The 15,404-nt window shown below is 35.4% G+C and overlaps 4 protein-coding genes across 5 annotated transcripts; 2 read left to right on the forward strand and 2 right to left on the reverse strand.

The window, feature by feature from the left end:
• LOC123872913 (leucine-rich repeat-containing protein 58) lies at positions 1-5,428 on the forward strand. Its single transcript, XM_045917503.1, has 4 exons — positions 1-654; positions 3,780-3,996; positions 4,317-4,506; positions 4,892-5,428. Exons 1-4 carry the CDS (start codon positions 164-166, stop codon positions 5,065-5,067), a joined length of 1,074 nt encoding a protein of 357 aa, XP_045773459.1. The 5' UTR covers positions 1-163; the 3' UTR covers positions 5,068-5,428.
• A 379-nt stretch (positions 5,429-5,807) lies between these two features.
• Positions 5,808-7,238, reverse strand: LOC123872915 (28S ribosomal protein S2, mitochondrial). The gene is made up of 3 exons (XM_045917505.1): positions 7,082-7,238; positions 6,908-6,991; positions 5,808-6,570 (listed from the first exon to the last, which is right to left on the reverse strand). The coding sequence occupies exons 1-3, from the start codon at positions 7,098-7,100 to the stop codon at positions 5,924-5,926; spliced, it is 750 nt and encodes a 249-aa protein (XP_045773461.1). The 5' UTR covers positions 7,101-7,238; the 3' UTR covers positions 5,808-5,923.
• A 550-nt stretch (positions 7,239-7,788) lies between these two features.
• On the forward strand, positions 7,789-9,811 carry LOC123872914 (dnaJ homolog subfamily C member 17). Its single transcript, XM_045917504.1, has 3 exons — positions 7,789-8,093; positions 8,659-9,259; positions 9,590-9,811. The coding sequence occupies exons 1-3, from the start codon at positions 8,019-8,021 to the stop codon at positions 9,784-9,786; spliced, it is 873 nt and encodes a 290-aa protein (XP_045773460.1). The 5' UTR covers positions 7,789-8,018; the 3' UTR covers positions 9,787-9,811.
• A 719-nt stretch (positions 9,812-10,530) lies between these two features.
• On the reverse strand, positions 10,531-15,324 carry LOC123872912 (CWF19-like protein 2 homolog). 2 transcript variants are annotated; one of them, XM_045917501.1, is made up of 5 exons: positions 14,999-15,324; positions 12,811-13,653; positions 11,957-12,340; positions 11,071-11,409; positions 10,531-10,789 (listed from the first exon to the last, which is right to left on the reverse strand). In XM_045917501.1, exons 1-5 carry the CDS (start codon positions 15,083-15,085, stop codon positions 10,646-10,648), a joined length of 1,797 nt encoding a protein of 598 aa, XP_045773457.1. In that variant the 5' UTR covers positions 15,086-15,324; the 3' UTR covers positions 10,531-10,645. The 2 variants fall into 2 exon arrangements, with proteins under 2 accessions (XP_045773457.1, XP_045773458.1); XM_045917502.1 differs by having other exon boundaries at positions 12,811-13,661; positions 14,999-15,013.
• Positions 15,325-15,404: the final 80 nt, after the last annotated feature.

Below are 15,404 nucleotides of genomic sequence, written 5' to 3' on the forward strand. Positions count from 1 at the left end.
CAACAGTCACAAGTAGGTATCAACTCAGCTCATTAGTTGCGCGTGCGCCGCGATAGAGGCGACTGGTTTATCAGTGGCCGAAGCCAGTTCCGATAATGTGAAATAATAACAAACCTCACAAAAAAATAATATCTGGCTTGCCTGCTTGTCTACTTGATCAATAATGGAGTGCTATACATCGGATAGTTGCGATAGTGACAGCAGGGAGCAGAAAACACTCGATCTATCAAATCGATCTTTGGATTTCGAGACAATATCGTCTGTAATGGAGAGCATTATCGAAGAAAAGGGATGTGTGGCAAAATACGAGATCATTTTGCTCTACAGTAATCAAATAGAGACACTGCCGAGCTCTGTCAACAGGTTTATCAACCTAAAGATACTAGACATAAGCAACAACAGACTGACCTCGCTTCCCGATGTGCTCAAAAATTGCCCACTTACATCATTGATTGCTAAACACAATCAATTGACCAACGAGTCCTTACCAAAGTGCTTCTATACATCAAAAAACACCCTACGAGAGCTCAACTTAAGTGGCAACAAGTTAAACTTTTTCCCAGAACAAGTATTACAATTAACGTCGTTGAGATACCTTTATTTGGGCGGTAACAGTATAGTCAATATACCAAAGGATATTTGGAAGTTGAATAGGTAGGTAATGAATCTTATTGGAAACGTAAGTAACTTTAAAATGGTAGGACATACAAAAAAATGTAGACTACTTAACATAAGAACTTAGAAATTAACGCCTGTTTTATCTCCGGGGCAAAGGTCGAAGAATGACTCTCTATATACTCTAATAAAGTCGATGAGTGTTTTTTTTCTCTCGAAATAGGTACCTACCTACCAGAAGGTGAGTAGGATATTTTCCTTCCACCTAAGATTTTATAAAAAAAAAACGAGCTGAATAGGTAGTTACGTGCGAGGCAGACTCGGGCACTGAAGGTTCCGCACCTTGAAACAAAACTTTACAAAAACGTGAACCGAGCTCAAAAATAGCCTAAACAAACACTACTACTTTTCGAATATGATTCATATTATGAAGAAGAACTATGAAGAAAAACATCTAGAGTTACGACTGTTCTGAACAATTGTACAAGATATAGGTAGGTCTTTTTTAAATTTGCATGGCGGCCATTTTGAATTTTTTTTATCATTTGATTTTGTAACGGCAATATAAATACACACTGAAAATTTCAACTCTACCTATTATGGTTCATGAGATACAGCCCGTTGACAAACATACGGACAGCGGAAGCTTAGTAATAGGGTTCCATTGGCACCCTTCGGGTACGAAACCCTAAAAACCACAAATTCTACAGCAACATGACAACCAAAGAATGTATGAAATTGGGTGCACCTAGTTGTAGCGATCTAAACCGCCTAGGTACCCTAAGTAGGTAGGTAAGTACCTATCTATATGTATTGTATATCATCATCATCATGATCAACCGATTGCCGGCCCACTAGTAACTGAGCACGGGTCTCTTCTCAGTGTGAGAATGGTTTAGGCCATAGTCTGCCACGCTGGCCCAATGCGGGTTGGCAGACTTCACACAACTTTGTGTAGATACATGGAAAACTCTCAGGCATGCAGGCTTCCTCACGATGTTTTCCTTCACCGTTGAAGCAAGTGATATTTTTAATTGCTTAAAAACGCACATAACTGAAAAATTAGAGGTGCGTGCCCGAGATCGAACCCCCCATTTCCGATTAGGAGCCGGACGTTCTAACCGCTAGGCTAACACAGCTTTTTATAGTTCCGTCCCTCAAAGGGAAAAACGGAACTCTTAAAGTATCACTTTGTTGTTTCTCTGTCTGTCTGTCCGTCCGTCGTGTCAAGAAAACCTATAGGGTACTTCCCGTTGACCTAGAATCATGAAATTTGGCAGGTAGGTAGGTCTTATAGCACAAGTAAAGGAATAAATCTGAAAACCGCAAAGTGGCTACATCATTAAAAAAAAATTAAAATGCGTTTAAATTTTCAAAGTAAGATAACAGCTATACCAATTGGGGTATCATATGAAAGGGCTTTACCTATACATTCTAAAACAGATTTTTATTTATACTTATGCATAATAGTTTTTGATTTATCGTGCAAAATGTCGAAAAAATACCGGAGTATGGAACCCTCGGTGCGCGAGTCCGACTCGCACTTGGCCGGTTTTTTTATATTGAATATAAGTAGACCGTACTATTAGAGCTGAATCATGTAAATTGCAGCTGTGATTACAATATTGCTTGTCACACTTAACGGGTCACAAAATGTGTTTAATTTATACTTTATGGATAAGATGATAATACTACTATCGTACCATGTAAACATCCATTAGTGATAACTGATAATGATGTGTGCCTAATGACAACCTAAAAAAACTAGTTTCGAGCGCAAAATTCTGGAAAAAGAATATAATGAATAATTTTTTTAACCGACTTCAAAAAAAGGAGACGGTTCTCAATTCGGTTCAAAACGGTTGAGGAGTTGGGTCCTCGAGTTCCACGATAAAGTCTTTACATGGTAGGTACCTCCAATATCAATTTATAGCTGACAGTTTCTAAATCCTTTTGGGGGTCGTCCCCTGCAGCATCAGGATAGAGGAGATGGAATCCAAATTTTTTTATGGGACAAAGTCGTACAGTTTCTCTATTGATTAAAAAAAATGAAAATCGGTTCAGAAATCTTAGAGATTTCGGTGTACATGCTAGAAAACTCCAACACAACTCCTCCTCTTTTGAAAGTTCCGTCAAAATAAGTTCAGCCGTTTCCAAGATTAGCCCATTCCAACAGACACAAAATGTGTGAAAAAAACGTGTGATTTACCTAGTTATGGTTTAAACATAACATGATACGTAGTTATTTCGAAATTACAGACAGACACTTTAATTTTATTTATTAGTACTTATATAATATAAACAAATATGTGTACTTAAGTACCTATGTTACCTATTAGTTTATACTTCGATGAAACATTTGTTATTACGTATTTAGGTAGGTAACTCTTACACTACGCCTCTATCTTACTTCGAAGAAAAAATAAAATGTATTGTCATTGTGATATCTCACTTATCACGCAAAGTTTATCGCGACATTTGCACTTTCTGATAAAGTTATTGCTTATACATACTCAAGTCTCAAAGTATTTATATTTACTTACCTATTCACGCGTACTGCAGTACCAGACCGCTCGTCGTACTCGACGACGACCGGTCTACGACACGGATGCGAAGACATATCACACGACATACCCGAATACAATAATTGATGAATTCCTCAGAGACGTAAAAATGATGGCGTGGAAGCAACCGGATGAGTTTTTCATGGACTAAGAGCCAGCGCGTGCCAAATTTTCGTTAATTGATAAAAGCTGAAAGTTTCTCTGCGTATTGTCCCCAACACAGGAAGAAACGATCAGCGACTATGAAGTTTGGATATCAGTTTTATTGTAACTTTTTATGATTCAAAAAGAGCAACTGCCGAGTTTCTCGCCGGCTCTTCTCAGTAGAATTTATAATTCGGAAGCGGTGCACGGCGGGTGGTAGAGACTAGAATCACAGAGTATTTACCTAGCATAGTATTATTATGAGACAACAGTTGTCTTAGGTATAAATAAAATTTTGATATACTTAGTGCATGAAGAAAGTATATACCTACCTACTCGCCATGTTTGATCCGTGTAGGTAGAGTCAGCGAAACATATTATGTTTTATTGTCGTCTCTTGGTTCTCCAGGACTTTCCCTATTAATTTATTAACCTGTTTCTTTTTGTTGTTTACAGTTTACAAATATTATCATTAGGAGGCAACCAAATAACGGAGGTACCTGACTCGGTGGGAGGTCTGGTGTCCCTCCAGGCCTTAGTTCTAAGCAATAACCAAATAGAGCAGCTACCGAACAGCATCGCGAACCTTAAGCAACTCAGGACGCTGCTGATCCACCAAAACAGACTGAAGACCTTACCGACTCAAATCATAAAACTGAAATGCCTGAATGAGGTAAGTTTCTATTTCTGTCGTCCAACAACGGGTTTATAAGTTTTGCTCACTTTGGATACATCCTTAAACTCGGCTCCTTGAAAGTTGAAGTAAGTAATATTTAAGAATCGTTGTTATCGTTATCGTTAAAAAATAATTAGAAATAGGAAATAGCATCTTCTAGGCAAGCGCGCTCCAACCTAGACCTCATCATTGCTTCTTATTAGAAGCACGATTGTTGTCCAGCGCAAGCCTATGTCACAATGAAAAAGTTCGCATTGGAGAAACACAAAGACAAAATTATGAAGTGGTTTACAATTAGATATCTATCTCATTTTCAGTTGAGTCTTCGCGACAACCCTCTCGTAGTGAGATTCGTACGAGATATGACATTGCAGCCACCTTCGTTGCTTGAGCTAGCCGGTCGGACGATAAAGCTGCATGAAATTCCGATAAAACACGGAGAAGTGCCCGCTACATTGATAAAGTATTTAACGACTGCCCAGTGTTGTGTTAATCCCAAATGTAAAGGTTCGTCTCTTTGTCTTTCTACTTAATAATTTAGCTAAATAAGGGCAGTAAACACAAACGCAAACACAAAATTGTGACGTCTAAGTATTTGATATTTATATAAGGGGCTAAAATCATATAATTTGAATCATATTAACAAAAGTAAATAGACTTGGAATGGTAATTCACCTAGGGTAGGAGTGGTTGAACTTTGTCAAACATTCAAATCAGGGAGTCATTCAATCAAAACCCAGCAACTTACGTTTTCCGACAGTGTTTTATACTGCAGAGAAATCCTGTTACATATAACTTAAGCTCAATGCTTAAGTTATATGTAACAGGATAGTTGTAATAAGTTAATAGGATTTTAATATTTAATTAATTACAATAAGATATCTAATTTCAGGTGTATTCTTCGATAATCGCGTGGAGCACATTAAGTTTGTCGATTTCTGCGGTCGATACCAGATTCCCCTGCTACAGTATCTGTGCAGTTCTAAATGCATCACCGGCCGATGGGAGAGCCGCGAAGTCGATACCCACGCGCCATCACACATGATGAGAAAAGTTCTTCTGGGATGAAAAGTGTTGCTGTGCCTACGAAATCTTCGTCATCATTATCATCATCATCAACAAACTATAGGCGTCCACACCTGGACATAGGTCTCTTGTAAGGACTTGCACCCACCAAGGCCTTGCGCCGCCTGGATCCAGCGGCTCCCTGCTGATGTTATCTGTCCACTTAGTGAGAGGTCTTACAAAGTTGCGCTTTTCATACCAAACCTTATGATCATGTAAATACATACTCGTAATAGTATGTTCAAAGTATCAATAAAATAATGTTGTGATATTCATGATCATGTCAAATGCTGATACAATTATAATTAAAGGTAGACTCGAAACAGCAGCAAAAGAAATGCAATATATAGTATATGTAAATATTTAATAGTGTTTATGTTTTATCTTTGAATAAAAATCTATCTTTAATAATATGATCAGAATTAAGAAAATAGTGACTAATTAAATTTTATTTGTAAGGTCGCCTCACAACAGTAGGAACAGGGTGGTGATACAATATGCATTCATTTACATTGCTGTTATGGATTACAACAGGAGGTAGCAAAATATAAAATATGTACGAGTACTCACAATAGATGGAAATGTGCAATAAGTGCAGAAATCTGCCCAAAAAGAAGAAAGAGAAGCTGCATGTGTACTGTATCATCACCCCACTCCCGTCGCCGCTCCCGCTCCCCGCCCACCCCTGTAGTCGAGGCAGTGGCCTACAAGTTAAGAAGGGACCAAGTAAAAGATGTAAGAATTATAGACATTAATTTTATGTTTACGATTGTTATTGTTTATAAAACAAATTATTATCCTATTCTATCTAAATGTTGCAATTATTACATTAAAACAATTCATTCGCAAGATTTTTGTTTTAATTATTCTCCTGCAAAAACTTCATCCTTGCTTCTTTTCCTCTCGAAATGGCAGCTTTAAAAAGCTTGCAATATAATTCGATAGCTACTGGAGTATCATCGTTTCCTGGTACTGGATAAGTAATTAAATTTGGGCTACAATTAGAATCAACAATACCAATTGTAGGTATTAACATTTTGGCACTATCCCGCACAGCTGTGTGTTGACTAAGAATATTGTTCTGCGTGTTTAAAAATATACAAAGATCTGGCAATCTCGTGACAGCTCCAAACTGGTGGTTAGCATTCGTGAAGATACCTCCCCGCCAAAATCTTGTATGAGCATATTCACCACATTCTTGTGCTGTTTTTTCCACTAAGCGAGAATTTAGAGCATTTCTGTTGAAGAAGCAAATAATTCCTCCTCTGTAAGCAATATGTGCACTGAAGTTAAGAGCTTTGCGTAAATGATCAGCTGTTATGTCTAAATCAAAAATTAAATGCCCTTGTCTGGAGCCATAGATGTACGGTATCATATACTCATTAAGAGAACCTTCCTTGTGTCCAAAATGCACTCTGGCTTCAAAGAGATCCTTAACAGTGAATAGTTTATGCACTTGGAAATAATCTGGATGATCCAGTGGATTTGTGCCAAGAGCTTTGGTATCTGTGAACAAGAAAGTAATATTTTATAGTATTTACAACAGCTTTGGAAGCACTGGAAAAGAATTGATAAGCAATTAGATACTATGTTAGGGTGGGGTTAGATACAATGTTTGGGTGGAGTTTTCATACTTTGACAATATGCCTGGATGGGGTGCAGGCACTGCACAGACTATCTTTAATTGCTTCTTATACTTAACGTATTATTTACTACTGCAATCACATTGACCTATGCCCCATCTAGAGTCTAGACACAGGGTCCATTTAAGATCTGTATATTAATCCACCATAAGTCTTAACCTATAAGTACCTACATCAATACAACTTATTATGAAACATACTTTCTTGTGTGGCTTCAGAAAACTCTGGTAGCGAAGCTGTTGAATTACTTCGGCTGAATAGGAACGCGTGTTTAGCAGGGCGCGCTAAAAACAATCAAAAATTATTGTAACTTTTTAACCTAGTCTTACATAGATTTAAGATTAATAACATTAGTCTTTTCACTGTACACATACCGATACATCGCGGTATCATTGCGGTTGTTTTATTACTAGGCTGTTAATTTAATATAAGATGTACGCTTTTGTTAACAAAATCCAAAAATTACAAAATTCATGACACAAACAATTAACAACACCGATTAGGTAACAAAACAATTTTGTATCCTATATGTTATTGGTCTGTGATTTTGACTATGAAGTTTTTTTTTTTCTCTCTCGGCTCTACAAAGATTAGCCAATGTCAAGTTTGTAGTTATTTGTAACAAGTTAGTTAAACTATACAAGTATGGACCCCGTCTATACCGGCGCTCGCCGACATAGGTACGCACGGCACCCTCTTAGAGCGCTTTCCAGTCAGTTTTAACAAAAAAAAAAAAACACTCCAAAAAGGCAGAGCACGCCCGCCAGCTAATACCAAGACGAAGTCCGACTTTGAAGTTTGATTGATTACCATCACAGATAACTATATGCCAGTCTCAAGAAGTTACCATTTGTCCAGCATTTACCATTACCATTCAATTGGACCATGGATATTTATTATTTTATTCAGAATGGACTATTCACTGTATTTCCAAAAGCTAGAACCCAAAGCCGGTCTTAAGCCAGTTTAAAAAACATTTTAATACTCAAAAGAGCCATAAAGCCATTTAAAAAAAAAATTGCATTTGTAGGCTCAAAAAGGCTAGAAGCCAGAGCCGTATACTTTGTAAAATTAATATTTTGTTTTTATTTTTACTCCTTGGCCAATTTAAAAAAGAATTGGGTTTACAAAAAAATTGTAATTTCAATTTTCCCGTAAACTTTTCCATTATTAATTCTCAGAACAAATACATCTTTTATTAAATTACAGAGTCAGTTTATTACAATAATATTGTTTAATGTTTTCGTATGGTTTGAGTTGAAAAGGTATATCGAGTTTTAATATTCTTCGTGTTCATCATTATCCTGTAAAATGTCGAAGAAAAAGATTGAAGATTTGGATTTATATGGAATACTTGACATCCAAATAACAGCTACTGAAGTAGAGGTATTTAAAATGTTTTCTTGATACATATTTCACAACAGCTTACCTAATTTTAATATCGGCCAAATCGGTCGAGAATCAAGTGGTTCTCAAGTACCTAATGATCATTGATCTTTCATAAATACATGCAGCAATTGACTTTTATGACATGCCCGCTAGCTTCGTCTGAGTGAACTACACAAATTTGAAACCGCTATTTTACCCACTTGGAGTTAAATTTTCAAAAAATCTTGGCACATGTCCATGTTAATGCTATCTACATTCTGCATACCGACTTTTAGCCTGATCCATCCAGTAGTTTGAGATTTTCAAAAAATCTTAGCAGATGTCCATTTTAATGCTATCTACATTTTGCATACCGAATTTTAGCCTGATCCATCCAGTAGTTGGAGATTTTCAAAAAATCTTAGCAGATGTCCATGTTAATGCTATCTACATTCTGCATACCGAATTTTAGTCTGATCTATCCAGTAGTTTGAGATGTGTGTTGATAGATCAGTTAGTCACCTTTTCCTTTTATATATTTAGATTGTAAAAACTTTACTGAATACCATTTAATTTCTTACAGATAAAAAAAGCATACAGGAAAAAAGCTCTACAATGCCATCCAGATAAAAATCCTGATGATCCAAAAGCTGCAGAGACTTTTCATGAACTATCCAATGCTCTCGAGATATTAACAGACACTGCGGCCAGAGCAGCTTATGATAAAGTATTAAGAGCAAAAGCTGCTGCAAAATTGCGACACCAGGAATTAGACAGTAAGAGACAAAAGCTTAAAGAAGATTTAGAAAGGAGGGAACGTGAAGCTGGTTCAAATGTAAATTTAACTGATGAACAGAAGCTTGCTGCAGAAATTGCAAGATTACAGAAAGAAGGTAGTCGACTTTTACAAGAAGAACAACAAAGAGTAAAAGAAGAAATTCAAAGAACCAAAAAAAGGCTCAATGAACCAGTGTGGGATTCAAGTTTAAATAGGTTAAAAATCAGTTGGAAAGCAGATAAAAATGACGAAAGTAATGGTGGATATGATGAATCAAAGTTAAGAAGGTTCCTTAAGAAATATGGCGAAATAGTTGCATTGATTATGTCATCCAAGAAAAAAGGCAGTGCCTTAGTAGAGTTTGCTACAAAGGAGGCGTCAGAAATGGCCTTGGAATTAGAAAAGGGTAAGAATCTTATTCTCAATACATGAAAGAAATTAGAGTACTGGATTTCTAATTGACTACAAATCAGTTTGTTTATTATAAGCTGTGCTAAGTATGTTTGATTAAAATTGGAAGACCAAAATTTTATGCTGGATACTGCTGGGCAACTTCATGCAAGAATTTATTTAATTCCAACTATTCTTTTATTTCATATCATCATCATCATTGGGTATAGGCAGCCTTCAGACACCTTTGAGAACAATAATTCACATAATATATTTATATTAATTATTGTGATAATATTATTTTTAGAAGCTCTAGTTTGGTTAATAATTATTTCTTCTATTACAGGTCTTCCAGAAAATCCTCTGAAATTAAAGTGGGTTAATGAACGACCAATATTAACAACTAAGAAAGACATACCAGTTGTAAGTTCAGTAGTTACAGACAGAGACTATGAATCATTAGTGTTAACAAAAATGCGACAAGCAGCAGAAAGGCAAAGATTAATTGAAGAAATGTTGAAGGAAGAACAAGAAAAATTATGAATGAATAAATACTATAAAAATCTTAGTTTCATTTTAAAATATTGCATGATTACAGTCAGACACTTCAATTTTATTTATTAGTATAGATTTATATGTTTATTGGTATAATTATATTTTAGTATAGCTACAGACATATAGAATGCTTTATTATTTATTAATTTTCATTGAAATAAATTTAGGTTAATGAAGATTAGTATTAAAAATTTAGTGTTCTCAGCATTTTATCAAATGTACAGAATAGTTAAAAAAATTGTGTTACAATAAACCAAACATGACAATGTTTGGCATGGTTGATATTAGTATGTTACAAAGATGATACTTGTATGGGCTTCAAAATCCAATCAAGTGTGAGTCTGACTGATGAAGTGATGAGAAATTGAAATGAACTTTCTATACAAACATCCATTTTTACTGGTTCATTCATTGCGCTCGCCCTGGTATTAAAGTAGGTACATTGGTAGCAATGCATAAAATATATACATCACTGACTCTCACAGGAAGGGCTGCACACCATCATACAAGAAAAAAACTTTTAAATTCAGTTTTTGAGTTTTGATTCCCACAGATCTTGCCAGGATAGACAATCATAAAACATTACCAACCGACAGAACCCGATTTAAAAAAAAAAACCTGAAGTTTTGCTTCGTACTATCTTATACAAGAATACCACCACTATAATTTTATTGCTTGATCCTGAAAGCTTTGTGTTGTCAGATTTTTGCAGATGGGAATAAGAAGTCCTAAATATAGAAAAATTGTTTTAATTTAATTTTTTAAAAGAAAATTATATTCTTTTTTATAACAATGTAGTTATGTACTTATAATGTAGATCATAATGTATGCATGTCTGGTTAGTGTATTAATTTTTTCCTTTAAATGATTGTTCAAAAGGTTTCCAGTCTTTTATGAAATCCAATACTTTCTTTCTCTGCAAATCACCATATTCTTTCTTGGGATTCCTCCATATACTGTGATCCAAGTCTAACATACCACCAATAACCTCCTAAAACAACATTTAATTTGTCGTTACTATGTCTGCCTGTCTGTTACCTTCTCACTGAAAGGTAGCTTAGCAGAAGGTTAGCAGACAGAGAGACAATAATTTTGATATTAAGTACAGAGAAGATAGCTTGCATCTCAGAGACTACATACTACTACTACTACTTAGAATACTTTTATCCTGGAAAATCAAAGAGTTTCCATGGAATTTTTAAAAACTTTGTGAAAGGATCATCTAGTAAGCTGTAAACTAAACATGTTATTAAAATAACTAGTTTTATTTACCTCAGCAAAATTTTTTGGAAACAGTTGTTGATCTTCTATAACATGAGCAAATCCTGGCTCCATTCCAAAATCTATCCAAAAATAAGGCAACCCCTTTGGGACTCCTTTTCTGATATTTTTCCCCTTTAAGTCTACCACTTTCTTGTTCATAGACCATTCTGCCTCACATTCTAAGAGAGCTTTTTTAAAATATATTGATGCCATATCTCCCACATCTCTTGGCAGAGGCACACAATTGATCACCATGTGCGGAAACCTGTGCAATCTGGTAGCTGTCTCATAAAACACAACATCCTGATTTTGAGAATTGAAGAACTGTGTGATAATATTCCTGTAGTTCTGAAATAGAAAATATGGCATAAACAAGCTCTAAAGGTTTACATGACTATGCAATCCTTTAAAAAATTGTTATTATTTAAAGTCTTGGTTACACTTGTAACATTAAAGAAACACATTTGCAACCTCCCAGCTTGCCACATGTTTAGTGTATTTAGTGATTCAAATCATAAAGTATGTAAGTGAATCAAATCCAAATATTATGGCTTTTTGTTAGTGATGATGAGACCTCTTGTTGATCTAAATACTACAAATTGAACTACCTTACAACATCTGGTTCATATCAAAATGTCACCTGTTGTAAGGTAGAAGTTTGCAAAAAGAATCATCACTATACCAAATCAGTACTGATATTATAAATATGAAAGTGTCTGTCCATCTGTTAACTTTTCACAGCCCATCTGTTTAACCGTTTTTGATGAAATTTGGTACAGAGATAGCTTTGGGGATTGGGGATGGACATAGGCTACTTTTCAATGAGTCCCATACCCTACAGTCACAGGTATCATTTAGTTCTATAATAAAATATAGTATAATGAATAAATTTTACCATTATTTCTTCCCAAATGTCTTCATCTAAGTTGGTCACACATGTAGAATGTTGTATAGTGGTTAAAATACATTGGCCCGTTACAAGGGACTTCTTGGCAGGTACAGCCAAGTATATTTTACTACCACAACTTACTATTAGATGTTTTAGCATATTCTTGGAGTCAAAGCAGTGCTCACAGCCTTCCAACGACCTCTCCAATTTTACATTCTGGTTTATAGCACGCTGCTTTTCTTTCTCACTCTCCTTAGAAGAATTTTTATTTTTAGATATGTTATCCAAAAATATATCTTCTAAATCATCATTGGGATTTTTACTCTTGCTTGCAACATGAGCCAATTCTGCATCCTCATCATAGTTTGTACCATATTTTTCTTCTTGGAACTGAAAATAAAGAAAATTTAGGGATATTTACTATTTTGAAGCACAAAATTCATAAAGGGATAGTATGATTTTTAAGTAATGCAGAACTACTGGGTTAAAAATGCTTGGAGAGATATTAAGCAATTTAAGGAAGTTATCATTACAATTTTTGACTCCAAGAAACCATGATACAAAATGTTTAAAGATAGACAAGTTTTTATAGCACACAAAACATGAAAAAAACAAAGGAATAACTAACATTTGTAACCAAACATGGCCTTTTGCTTATTGCAATATCCACCATACCTGGTTGAGAACTTTGGTGAGAGAAGTGACTGAGGCGTGTAGGACAGAATGTTATTAGTAATTCTTGTGTATATGAAAGATATATACTATACATAAAGGTATGAAGATTGTTTATCATAAAGATATTAGGTAATATTATTGAGATATGGTCTATGTAAAGATATTTCTATTTCATGGTTACTTACCATTTGTGCTAAATCATATCTATCATCATTACCAAAGTATTTGACCCTGCCAGAAGAGTCATGAGTTTCAGCCTTGCGTTTCCCCCCTTTGCTCCGAGGATCTCCAGGTTTGCTTGTGAGAGGCCTACTATTGCCACTGCTAGTTGTTGACATTAGCATAATTCTATCATCTTCTTCCACCTTACCAGCATCAGGATTATTCTTTCTATATTCCCTTGCTGCTTCCAATTTAGTTTTTAACTCCTCAACTAATTTCATATTCCCCATGATTTCAGCTTTGACTATCTTTGCAGCCAATTTATTCATCTTTTCATCAGATAGGTATGAAATATTTTTTTCTTTACTGTGGCTTATGCATGGCTCTGATATTTTGCCTCTGTCTGTAGTTGGTTCACTATAAATTTTTATCTCCTCTTCTAAAGATTCTTTTCTTGTTTCCTTGGAACTTTTACGCCAATTGGATGATTTTCTTTCATAACTTAAGTCAGTTTTTGTGGTATATGAAGATTTACTTCTATCTCTACTAGATGTACTTGATTGAGAATAATAATTGTCGTCATCTGCTGGTTTAATAAATTGTCTTGATTTACGGAAACTCTCTGGAGTTTGTGGTACACCAGTCCCGCCATCCTTCCAATAAGGATTCAATTCCCTGCTACTTGTACCTGGATTATAGGAATCAATGTGCTTTTTGTCCTTCACCTCTTGTTTTGGTTTAATATCGTCTTTAGTATAAGTTTTAAACATTCCTGTCAAACCCATCCATTCCTCCCGATCAGAAGCTTTTGCTGGGTTCTTCTCAACCCATTCATCACCACAGGAAGATCTCGAAGACTCTGAAGACTAAATAGCTAATTGAGTTTAAATGGTTTAAAGAACTTAACCCATTATAGCCTAGCGGTGCCATATGGCACCCAATTTCGTATGTTTAAATTGTCGGGCCCTGTCCTTGTAATAAGAGGTGAAGTCAAGTGGTTTGTTGTCAATGCCATGCTAGAGGGACATAGCCATTACTCCATTTACTTTATTTTGTCCCATAAGCTTTTTGTGACCTGCACGAGCACCTGTAAATCAGTGATGTGAAATGGCTGCCAATAATGGATGCAACATTCAAGTAAGGGGATCATATTTTTTTTTTTTTGAGTAATGTAATACTTTTATGCATTTACACTTGATGCCAAACCTTGCATTGACTTGTTCATATCATAAAACTGTCGTATTTTGTTTTATTGTTTGAATTATGGCATGTTAAAAGATATGGATGCCCTACGGCACCGCTAGGTCATTATGTTGTCTTTTTATTATGTATACTAAAAATCTAATTTATGTCTTTTCTTTAGTTTTTCCTTATGTAATGGCTTTTTTGTTTCAATGGAGATTGTACATTACTTGCTATACTAGAAGAAGACCATGAACTCAAGCCTCGATTGCTATAAATTCAAGCCCCAGACCCTATAATCCTATCTGACAAAGATGAGGGTGGTTTCATAAATAATCCCGCTGGTCGGCAACTCAATGTTAGATGTGAAGTGGTGCTAGGCTCTACATCTGTTCATACCTATTTCAGTTCAAAAACACGCCACGACGTGGTGGCCGCCTATCAGCTTCAAACACCAAGCAAAAACATCTAAAAAATACTGACAATCGGGTCTGACAGCATATGTTATGACAGCAGAAATCATTTATTGGTACCCAGCGAGTCATGTCGCAAGTGTGGGTAACAGTATTGTCAGTCAGACTAGATTACAGTGCAATAAATGCATCGTGGTGCTCTGTGCACCCTGCAACCTACAAGCTTCCTACAAATAATATGTAATTTTATGGAAAAATATGTAAATGTTCATGTAATATATTGGATCTTTTAATCAATTTTGTACCTTGAACTATACAAGAGTTAATACCTTAATAATTCTTATCAAATTGTGGTAGAATATTTTGGTAACAATCAGTTATAAGAAATTTATGAGACATTTGAAAAGACACGGTAGGAGCCTAGCGGTGCCATGCAGCATCCATGGTTATTTCCAGAAGTAAGACTTGCACCAAAATTCTGATGATTAGATCTGACTAATAGGGTCCATAATAACAACATATCAATGAAAAACTCAATTCTGAGACCTTAAAATAATTCAGGCTATAATGGGTTAAGTTAACAAAACCAATGACTTTAAAATGTCCAAGTACATACGGTTTTACGACGGCTTTTCTTTTTCTTCTCTTTACAGGGCTCATCCTTAGTTTTTTTGTGATTTTTCTTATGACCCTTTTCTTTCATTTCCAGAACCAGGCGTTAAATGTAAAAACTTTATTGTAGGAATCAAGGAAAACTCAGTAAGACATTCCTTTGTTTAAAGAGTAGGTAGGGTAGGTAACTCTTATTTCTTAAAAAATCAATGATGAAGCAAAGCACACTGCACAGACGGCAGGCCAATATAATCCAATATGAATAAAATAAACTTGAAAAGTCCAAAATGTTCAAAAGAGACAAGAGTAGAGTATTGTAATTTGTAATCAAAAAGTATGTCATAATCACTACGTTATACAAAGTCTCAGAACCTTTGGTCAGAACAGAGTATTTTTGGAACCCAGAGGCC

The sequence above is a fragment of the Maniola jurtina genome, chromosome 16 (genome assembly GCF_905333055.1).
Source record: "Maniola jurtina chromosome 16, ilManJurt1.1, whole genome shotgun sequence".
Lineage (NCBI taxonomy): Eukaryota > Metazoa > Arthropoda > Insecta > Lepidoptera > Nymphalidae > Maniola > Maniola jurtina.